Source organism: Phoxinus phoxinus (genome assembly GCF_949152265.1).
Source record: "Phoxinus phoxinus genome assembly, chromosome: 15".
In the NCBI taxonomy this organism is placed as follows: domain Eukaryota; kingdom Metazoa; phylum Chordata; class Actinopteri; order Cypriniformes; family Leuciscidae; genus Phoxinus; species Phoxinus phoxinus.
The window spans coordinates 7291323-7303336 of record NC_136890.1 but is presented as its reverse complement, the minus strand read 5'-3'; the positions used below and the strand labels follow the sequence as shown (position 1 = coordinate 7303336).

Genomic DNA, 12014 nt, shown 5'->3' with positions numbered 1-12014 from the left:
CAAAGTAATCCACATTTGACCTACAAACACAAACAATAATGTAGGCTACATCTCATACAAATACATAATGCTATAATTTATTGTGAGTTAAAAAATGATTTTTAGCTACGTTTTTAAAACTGGCATGTTTGTAAAATTGATACGCGCTTATAGAAATGTCATTGCGCACAACAATTATCAAAATCAGCATTTCATGCCTGTAGTCTGTCACTGCAGTGGTGTTTTATAGGGTCAAATTAAATAATAGGCTACAATGATTTTGTTTGCATAATAACAGTGCTTTAATTTAACAACAGTGTAACAGCTGTAAAATAGAGCACAGCCCCCTGCATATGATACATAAGCCACAAGTCTTGAATAAGCGGCATATGGCATGTTACATTAATTACGCTGCAATGATTCGCCCGCTTTCATAACGCATCTTCATAACCGCTTGTGATTAATTGCGCTGGAGGAAATTGCGTTAAGTGCTTTTCCTGTCAAAATCCCGTCTCGGAGAGGTAAATTTCGATGTTGTCGTTGTTATTGTTGTCATCCCTGCAGATGAAAAGAGACGGAGTCTGGAGACTTCATGGAAACGCACATGTGAGGATCGCCCGAGGCAAGCACAAGAAAATTACCCCGTGCAGAAACGACCCCTAATATGATGTGATCAATCACCCTGTCTGCGGGAACACCACAGTCTCTTTAAATCCCAAATATGTGCTCATATATCGGCAAACAGGAAGATGATCAAATGATCTGATTTCTGCTCTCTTGATATGCTTGGGTCAGTGCAGGTGTGCAAACATTGTGCTGACACACATGGGATTAATGTGATATGTACAACAATAAACAAATAATAAAAACAGATTTATATGTAGGCTATTTTATTTATATTAAATATATTTATTATATATATATATATATATATATATATATATATATATATATATATATATATATATATATATATATATATATATATATATATATATATATATATATAAAAATATTAAATACATTTAATTTAAGTGTTTGGATACAAATACATTAATTTGATAACAATACACCTATCAATAATAATATCCTATCTGTTCATTATTGTGACACTTAATGTTTTTCTTCAGCCTGAACTAAAGAGTATTCAACATAGCCTATTCAAATTATTAATTCGTTGTACTTTCAAATAATTCTGCTACAATTTTTTTTATGATGTTACAATCGAATTCTACATGTTTAAGATGAAAACACGACATACTTTCATGTCGGTAAAATGAGATCGATGCGAATCAAATACAAACTCTTTAAATGAGTGGCTCTGCTATTGTTATAAAATTATGGTCTTTCTTTGTTTATGCATCATTATTTTTGGTTACACTTTATTTTAAAGTGACGTAAAATAAGAACGGAGTAGCCTAATATTAATTAACTACTTACTAGAGTTATGGTTGGGGTTGAGCTATGTTTTAGGGTCAGTTACTTGTAATTATGAATAATTTACTGTTATTATTATAATAATTACATGTAGTAACGTGTAACTACGTTACCTTAAAATAAAGTGTTACCATATATTTTTATCATATCAACATTAATCATTTAAAGACGCACTTAAAATATTGTTGTGCAATCTATCTTTATTTAAAAAAAATAAAGATGTCCACGAGAGGCACCGCGATTGTGTCATGCGACAACTTTCAATATTCCCCCAGGGCCTTTACTGTGGTATTCTGATGACCAGGGCTAAATGAGAAGGTTAATTAATCATTTATTACATTTAAGAGTTGTGTGTTCAATAACATTCTGTTTTTGCTCAATAGTACACACGGGGTAAATGGCTGAAGGGCATCAGCAGAAGTCTCGGGAATAAACTGCGTCTGTCAATGGCGCGTGACGGGACACATCACGTTTGAAAATCTAAGCGCACTCACGCAACTCGCAAAGCTGGATCGATTAAACACATTTTGGCATGAATCGGCGATTTCAACTCAGATGTGCCACTCTAGCAGAAGATAAGAGACACATCTACACAATTTGAGCTTTTATGAATGAAGGGTAACACTTTATTTTACAGTGCCCTTGATACATATGTTACATGTACGTAATAACAGTAATTTATGCAACCCTCAACCAAATCCTAATCCTACCCTAACCCTATGTAGTTGCTTAATATTACTCAGTACTTAAATATGTAATTACACTGTAACAATGATACCTTAAAATAAAGTGTAACCCTTCATTTGAATGTGTCATTGTTACAGTGTAATTATATATTTAGGTAGGCCTACTCAGTAATATTAATTAACAACGTACTTACTATAGTGTTAGGGTAGTATTAGGGTTTGGTTGAGTGTTAGTTGCATGTAATTATGCATAATTTACTGTTATTACATGTAACATATGTAACAAGGACACTGTAAAATGAAGCGTTACCAAGTTTACTTTTCATGAGGTAAAATTACTGCCTTTTTGTGCACAGCGGGTTTAATTAAACAACTCAGTAATTAATGTTCTTGAACCCCTTCCAAACCCCTTAATTTTTATTTATAGATACGCACGAAACTACACACATGCGTAGCCTACACTTATTATAGGCTATCTATAACATAACAAGGCTTGGCAGAGGGGGTTGGTTAAATGTCTGACGTATGAATGGCAACATTAATTAATTTAAACACTAACCAAAAATCAAAGTCCCCCTAATGAATTCATTGCTCAGACTGAGTGTTGACTTTGACTTGCAGATGGGACTGGCTGAGTGGCTCATAAATGGAAGAGAGCAGGTTTCAGTGAAAGACCTCTCAGTGTTCCCCTCCTCTTTCTCATCAGCCCTTCCTGGAGTGACTGTGCATAGTTTCCTTTTGATTAGGACCATCTCCTCACCAGACGTCCCAGCAAAATCAACACATTTGTGCTTTTGCATACACGGAGGCCCCAGAAGTCATGACAGGAGCTAAAACATCATTAGGTCAAGCATGTGAAGGTGTAGTATAAATAAAAAAAATGGTGAAATTGTGTACTGTTGAAGAAGGCCTTGTGGTTATTTAGGTAGGCAGAACTTTCATTTTCTCCATTTTTCATATTTTGTTAGGGGAATAAAAGAAAAAAAGCAGTTTGCAGTCGTTAAAGAGCTTTCACAACAGAGAAACCCATGCACATGAGCTTGTGAGGCAACGTCATGACAGTTGACAAATATGTAACGAACACAAAGAATACCAAACCAATGCAAATACCAGTGAGACATGCCCTCAAACACACTCGCACAAAGACAGCAACACACACAGACTCAAACACACACTCTCGCAGTGGTAAATCACTCTTATTGTCCCTCGTTTAAGCTGAAGACTGCCTCTCGTTGCTTATGCGCTGCTGGGATTAAGACTTGAGCTGGGCTGCTTATTTACCTGTTTATGAGTTTTATTAGGCAGTCGATCTGAGGCAGTGTGCGTGTGACAGCAAGATTAATCAGCTGCTGCTCCGGCCAAACTACACACATGCAAACACCTCACTCTCTGGCGCTCGGTTCCTCTAAAGAGCAGAGATAGAGAGATTTCTGAGGAGAACCTCTTCCTGAAGACAAACCAGAGATCACCAGTTTACTCAAAACGACCACACATGTATTAGTTTAAGATCATACCAAGAATGTAAATGGATAAAACTTCCTTATCCAGTTAAAATGCCCTATTAAAATGTATGCACCTATTAAAGGGATAGTTAACCCCCAAAAATAAAAAAATATATCATTAATAATTACTCGCCCTCATGTCGTTCCAAATCTAATTTATGTCCCTCCATTGACGCATGATTTGACGGTTCTAAATTGTCAGAGATCGTAAAATTAATCCATATGAATTTAGCAGTTTAGTCCACATTTTCTGAAGAGACACAATCCAACGCTATCTCACGACCAATTTGTACGAATTCGTACAATTTGTCTAAACCCACGTGATGGGTAGGTTTAGGGGTGGGGTCAGGGGTAGGTCATTCGTACGAATTTGGCAACACGTAAAATATGTGCGATTTAGCAAAAATCGTGCAAATTCGTACAAGTGAGGTCGTATGAATTGGTACGAATTAGCCACCTTGTAAAATTCGTACGAATTGGTGAGATCGGGAAGATTGAATTTAGGCTTTTATTCACATAAACATTCATCAACTCACACACTTGTTCTCACGCGACAAGCTGATCAATGTTTATATCTGAATAAAGAAGATATCATCTTCATCATTTAAAGCGATTGTGTCTCTTCAGAAAATTTGGCTCAATTCAGTTTTGCGATCTCTTTATGAACTTATTGAAGCGTCAACGTGGTAGTTGCCTATATGTCAATGGAGAGACTTCATTAAAAAGATCTTCATGTTCTGAAGATGAACGAAAGTCTTACGGGTTTGGAACGACATGAGAGTAATTGATGACAGAATTAAAAAGATTTGGGTGAACTATCCCTTTAAGAACATTAGAAAATAAATGTGTAATGCACAATTTCAGTCTTTGGAATATTCTTTGAAAGCAATGAGTTGTGAAAAGTGTCCCCGCTAACTGTAAAGAAATGAAATGCACTAAAGAGTTCAGAAATCATAACTCATTTCCCAATACATAATAAACTGGAATACTGAGTGGGAGTTTTGATTCCAATCTGTGTGATGAATCTTGAATCTCTCAAATTACAAATTCATCTTCAGAATGCAACAGCAAAGAGCACAGACATTAACATAGTCCGTTTCCAGGAACATTCGACATTTTTGCCTAATATCAGCTTTTGTATTGCAATGCTTTGATTTGCCACGATCTGAAGCAATTCTTTGAAGTTGTGTTTGGACACTGTGCACCATACATACTGTAAACATGTCTGAATATCACTGCATTAGATAACAAAATATCAAACCAAGTCATATTTATTTTAGTGAAAGCAAACAAAACATCACAAAAAGACAGCTGTTTGGTTTCGAATTGATAAAGCAATAGATACACTGATCAAAAAGAAGACAAAAAGTATTTGGACTCTTTTCTGTTTGTCAAACATGATCATGGTTCATGTGATGAACTACACTTGTGGTTTCCCGCCTAGGACACTGAAAGTCACTGAAACAACAATTGATTAAAAACCATTGCAAAAATGGCTCAGAAGAGCTAGAGGCATTTATTTGAGATTTTATTTAATGCAGTGACATTTATGCATTTTTAATTGTGACTTTTAAGTGTTTTAAATTAAATAGGTGCTTTACTGTGCAGTTCCTCATGTGTGGGACTGCTATTAGTGTCTAAAGACTGCCCTCCTGTGTTCCTCATACAAAGTGATTCAGTTTGTCCCACCACCAACTCTACCAATTCAGCATTCCTTCTCCTCTCCCGTCATTCCCATGTGGGCTACTACACCCCCAGCATCCCAGGCCACTGTGCGCCGTGTATTACATTGTTTCAAATTCCATCCTACCTCATAATCCTTACTCAAAAAGAACATTCGACACTGATCCCGAATCAGCACACTGCCACTATTGATACAAGTTTACTCACACAAAAACAAACTCCAGACGCAACTTATGAAGATTCGGTTTTATAAAGAAAATTGTGTGGGGGTGAATTCTGGATAAGAACGAGTTTTACCTCACCATTTATTTTTATACTTCTCAAAAGTTCAGTTCATATCCGCCTCCCACAGAATAAAATAAAGATGGAAACCAATTCATTTCAGTAATGAACATTTTTATGAACAGTATAAATGAGTCTTATAACTTATAAGCTCACAAGATTAAAAATGAACATATAGATAAAGAAATGACAAGTGCCAGGACAGAATCTTATTTCTGAATAAGATATCTTATTTTAAGCCAAAGTATGGTGTGAAATTTTTAAATATAGGCCCGGTTTCACACAGAGCCAGAATTGGGCCTTAGTTCAAATATGGCGTTTGAAGGAATAGTTCACTTAAAAATGAAAATTCTGTTATCATTTACTCACCCTGAAGTTGTTTCAAACCTATATGAATTTATTTTCCTTATGTTGGTGACCAAACAGTTGGACCCCATTGACTTCTATCATAGGGGAAAAATATACTATGGAAGTCAATGGGGTCCATCAACTGTTTGGTCACCGACATTCTTCAAAATATCTTACTTTGTGTTCAGCAGAAGAAAGAAATTCATACAAGTTTGAAACAACTTCAGGGTGAGTATATGATGACAGAATTTTAATTTCCAAGTGAACTATTCCTTTTATAAATGTGCCGTAGAAGAAAAAAAAAAGCATTACTGGTGTGCATCTCGAGACAAAACAATGGCACAGATAACAGTGCAAGTTGTTTTCAGTTAAAACAGCTCAAACATGCATTTTAGTCTGGGTCTAGGCTTAAGCCTTGTCTTTGAAACAAGACAAGAAAAGACAAAATAAAGGCTTATATCACAGGGAGCATATACAGAGCAACAGAATATATTACATTGCATGTACACTCTTAAAAAATAAAGCTTCTTTATGGGCACCAGTGGTTCCATGAAGAATCTTTATTATCCATGGAACCTTTCCATTGCACAAAAGGTTCTTTAGGTTGTTTAAAATGTTCAAGAAAAATAAATAAATTAAAAACTGTTCACAAGGTTCTTTGGGGAACCATAAATGGTTCATCTATGGCATTACTGCGAAAACACCCTTTCGGAATCTTTATTTTTTAAGAGTTTAGTTTATGTTACACATTATGTCTTACACTCTTTCTTCCATCATGCTCAAGTAGCAATATACAAATAGAGCAAAGGAAGGCACGCAAAATATGAATGAATTTGCGTGCATGTCTTGCATTCTGTCACCGGCTGAGTTTAAGCAGGCGTTCACCCGCGGCTCAGAGGGGAGCTCGGCTAGCCGTAGAGGAATGTTGTATCTACACGGTCCTGGATGGCTTAAAACTCCACAACTCATGTCGTACCTACCACATAGCCAGTGAACTCTCCAGCGCTTTACTCATAATAACTACGGCTTTAAGAACATGCTCTCTTGGCTATTATGATTATTCTGTGTGACAAATGCAGCCTGGAGATATGACAAGTGTTGGCGGTGCAGTTACGTTTTCCTTAAAGGTACACTAGCCTTCGCTCAAAAACAGAGTCGTCGATGTTTAAAAAATAGAAAATACGCTCAAAGTGTTAAACGCAGATGGTCGGCAGTCAGTGTGTAAGAGAGATGGAGGGACGGAGAGAGCAAAAAGGAAAAGTGAAAGAGTGTGAGGGGGAAAATGAAGTGTGAACATAGAATAAATCTTTCTGCAAATAGCATACTTTTTTTCTCCACTTTTCCAGGATCGAGTTATGCTTAGCTTTAATTAAAATGTATTTCTCTCCAAGATGGAGGATTGGATTGGCCCGACCCCGGCCATGATGCCAACCTGTCAGACCTTTATTTAGACTCCACTCTGCGAACGACACCACAACCATTAATCAACATTCCTGTCAGCTTTTCTATCCAATTTATTCACTTCTTCTTTCCGAGGGGATAGATTTGTCCAAAAGGTTTGCTGGGAGAGTGAATCTCTTCAGAATTGAATCAACAACACCTTTCAAAACGAAACCTTTGGAAAAACGCACATCTGCTTACATTTCCGCAACGCAAAACTCCAAAAAAGTGCCTGTACATATAATTCACTGCAGTTTTCAGCTGAAATGAACACTAGAGACAATATAACACCAACTACTTTTATTCCTTTTCACACAAATTACGATTACAGGGACATATTAGGCATATCAACTTTCCGCACAATACTACCTCAAACACTATTACCATAGTGCATGATTTGTAAACTAATACACTTTAACGTATGGATTAGGCCTATCCAGTACCATGTGTATGGATATCTAATGTAGGCTAGTATCCTATCCATCAAAATCCAGTGAAACATGGTTCAACAAAATAAAGTAAAACGTTTTTTTTTTTTTTTTTTTGCTTGAGCAAATACGCTTTGCTCTGACGTTTGCTTTTGTTAAACCTATTGGTTAAGTTTAGGATATGGTGTAACGTAGGTGGTGCATCATTTTCAAACGCGATAGAACACTAACCTGCAGCTATCAGTTTATCATCAGTTTTCGAGAGAATCGAATGTGCTTTTAGTGCCACTTACAAGACATTTCACTTTGAAACTGCCACGAAACATACAAGCAGCAAGGTAATCTTTTTTTGCAAAAGTGTCAACAAATGCATGTATTTTTCATGAGCAACTAATTAACTTTGGAAAAGCATTTTTTCCCCCTCAAATTGTTCACATTTGAAACAGGATTTTAGGTGTCTGGTGACAAGGTAACCACTTAACCCATTAATAGAAGGATTTTTACTTTTTTTTTTTAAGAAAGAAAGAAAGACTCAACAACTGGACCACACATGGAGAGGGCTAAACCCTAATGTGTGCAATGTCAAGGATTTGCTCACTGAAGCTTTCAAACCTGAGGCCGGCCCAGGCTGTCGGGAGCGCGGGATTGTGGGTAATAGGGGCAGCTCTGTGCCCGGTCAGCCCTGCTGGACACACGTTTGAGTGAGCAGACACAGGGCAGCGTCTGTGCGTCCAGACCAGGGGCTATGCTTCTTTCCCCCCAAGAGCTCTAAACTCTTGTTGACAGATGAATCTTCCACTCCCTTCTCAGACTCTCCTTCTCTTTCTCTCTCCATTTCAAAAGCTCAACCTGACCTGATGGAGAAGATCCTATTCTGTTCTGTCCCCCTTCACTTTTTGGCATCAGGTAATGCGTTTCCGACAACAGCACTTTTTTTTCTTTCTACACCGAAACCCGTGTTAGTGAGGAGCGGTTCACAATCTTCTACAACTTTTATTTTTACCTTATTACCTTCTTCATCTCTTCCCACCTCTGATCTCTTTCTTTCTCCCCCCTTCATCCCACTCCTGAAAGAGCATCTCTGGCCACACAATAAGAGGCGAAGGGGGGGAGAGGAGGAATTTGCCGGCCTGGGACTGCACCTGGATGCCCAGAAAGGCCAGTCCTGCTGTGAGGAGCTATTGTTCGGCATGTCAGCGGCTCCCTGTTCTAATGTCCCTGTATATCATCATTGTGATTATGTCAGATGACTGGGGTGGCCCCTGCACCATGGAAAGCTTAAATGTGGACCCCGAGTCCCACTGGATGAAATCTTAGCACTTAACCCCAGCTATGAGCATTGTGTACCGCGGGAGGGGTTTTTCCTCTTTCTCCCTCTCTCGCTCTCTTCCTATTTTTTCACTTTCTCCAATTCTTTTTAAAAGGCCTTACTCGCTTGACCATTCATTCTGTCTTTTACAGCTTTTCTTTGTGATTTTTGCCTCAGTTCGGTGTGGGACAGGAATCTCAAAAGCACCTGTCTCCTCAAGTTCCAAGTTATATAAAAGGGAAGTACAAAGGTCATGCCACCAGGTCAAAATGCTATTTTCTTTCAAAATGATGACTTTTCACAATATATTTATGAAAAGAGACTAAATATATTTATAAGCGTGTTTACTGGACAAATGATTAATTGCACACAGTAATCGGTTAATGAATACTCATAAAAGAATAGGGAGCGAGAGAGAGATAAATTCAACATTTAAAATAATAAATTCACTATTTGCACTTTTTGACATTGACAGGCAGCTGCCATTTTTTCAGCATATTTCACAAATGTATTTTTTTACAGTGTTTGATATGCTGAGTAATTCAAATGATTTACTAACAGCTTGCGTCAGCTCAAACCCTCTTTTGGCGTCAAAAACTGCTGTCAGGATTTACTAAAGACACGCAGGGAAAAATTAGCGCTGAAAAGATGTGGTTTTGCGGCTGACCTTATTGCATATGCATTTGTAGGGGTTTCCTTTTCAGAACCAAAATTTATGGGAGGAGAGTATTTAAATGAATCATGCAAGGTGTTTTACTAAAGTTTGCGCTAGTCGAGTTACTGGTTTTCCGCCATTATTTACCGCCCAAAACAGCACGTTTTAAACTAGCTGCTAATTTGCGCTGCTCTTGGTAGATTGTGTTGGTCATTATGGAAAGTATCCGGGCATCCGGCTGCATCTGTGTTCTTTCATTTTCACGTCATCAGTAGATCATCTGCAGAACTTTTCATCAGTGCTTTTTTGGAATTGCGCTGTCCACTAATTTGGCCTGTTTAGTAAATCTGGCCCTATGTATTTGAACATACTACTGTAGTGTTTCGCAGACTATATAGTATTAGTAGGGAAATATTGGATTTCATACGCAGTATTATTTTTTGCATATGTTCTTATTAGAAGATAATAATTTTCTGTGTTGCTATTTGGTCACTATTTAAAGCCTTGTTTAGGGAATGTTTTTATTTTCTATGCATATTTGAAGCATCTCTTTTACTGAAGTTTTTTTTAAAACACCCCTTGATTCCAAAAGCCCTGTGAAAAATGGCACTCACCCCAGAACTCTTGTCCCCCGTGTATCTGGGTTGATTTCCCAAGACTTAGCACAGGACAACCCAAATTCATCATTACACCGCCTCCAGTGCACTATACTGAAAGAAAACATGCATGCATTATTAAATAAAGAATATCTTATAGTCATTCTTCCAAAGTTGCACTTCCTATAAGAATGATCACCTTGTCTGAAGTGTGATATATTGGGAATGCATATGTACCATATTTTTGATTTTAAGTGTTATAAAAAATTTTTTTATTAGATATGTTAATTGCATGCACTTTAAATGTTTGGTCACACATGTTGGTGTTGCCATGTATTTATGTTTCATTACATTTAAAATAATAACAAAATAATTCTAATTAACTATGGACATTTCGGAGTGTCAGTCTTTTAAAGCTGCTTGTAATTACATAGTTCTTGTTAATACTATATAGTAAGTCATTTTAGTAATGTGTATGTGTGAGACAAACACTAAAATGAAGCATTACTAAAAGGTTAAGTTGGAGCAGATAGTAAAAGGAAATCAGTCAAGTAACCAGCATACAAATTGTCACTAAATGTAAACTACATTATCGCCAGCTCTAATCTGCTAAATGCAACTATGCGATTTTCTGTAAAGATGCTTTGAAACCGTGTATTGTGAAAAGCGCTATACAAATTCATTTGAGTTGACTTGACTTGGGAACTTCTAAATAGCATCCTAGACAAGCTCAAACATTGGACAGTTGTAATCCGTTTAAAGGGGTGGTTGAGTATGATTTCACTTTTCTAACTTTAGTTTGTGGCTAATGTTGCTGTTTGAGCATAAACAACATCTGCAAGTTACAACGCTCAAAGTTCAAAGCAAAGGAAGATATTTGCTTTTGAAGAAATAGTTTTTTAAGGACTACAACAAACGGCTGGTAGGAACTATACGACATTAGTGACATCACCAACCCTAGAATTTGCATAAACCCCTCCCCCGGGAACACGATTTATAGATTGTCATGACAGAATATGCTAATATGACTCTTGAGTCTCTCCATCATTGTCTGACTCCGGTTTGAACATAAAAGGCTAAAAGTTTTAGAAATTTTCAGTGCATGTCACTGTGTGAGGTAAAAGGACACAAGCTCTTGAAGCTCCGCCCTCTGTGACGGGAGCAGCAGCTCATTTGCATAAAAAGGGACCGACACAAAAACGGTGCGTTTTTGCTCACCCTCAAAAAGTGATAATTTTAACATGAATATCTATGGGGTATTTTGAGCCAAACCTTCACATACACACTCTGGGGACATCAAAGGTTTATTTTATATCTTGTGAAAAAAGCATTATACCACCCCTTTAACATACTTCTGTTTGCATTATTTCATGTTGTCATACGGTATTCAAAATGTGTAAAAATGTAACAATAAAAACTGTCAAAGACTAAGTGTAAGTGTCTCAGTGTAAATGTAACTAATGAGATTTACATGTAATATGTGTAAAATGGGCACTGTGATGTAAAACAGTTACAGATTTAAGCTCGTGAAATTCTACATGAAAACAAAGACTCAATTTTTCAGCAGCAGCACAATAAAAACGTCTTGTCGTGTCAAAGGTGAGTGGGCAGGTCTGGGAGGTGAGCGGCTGCAGCGGGTCTGTGACGTGAGGCACGCAGATTTACAGAG

The 12014-nt window shown here is 37.2% G+C and overlaps 1 protein-coding gene across 1 annotated transcript in view; it reads right to left on the bottom strand.

Annotated features, from left to right (window-relative positions):
• Nucleotides 1-12014, bottom strand: part of prdm16 (PR domain containing 16) — a 269870-nt gene that overhangs the window by 236929 nt on the left and 20927 nt on the right. Inside the window, exon 2 of the mRNA XM_079637360.1 lies at nt 10364-10459. Coding sequence (XP_079493486.1) covers nt 10364-10436 — 73 coding nt within the window. The 5' untranslated portion in view covers nt 10437-10459. The remainder of the gene's footprint in view (nt 1-10363; nt 10460-12014) is intronic.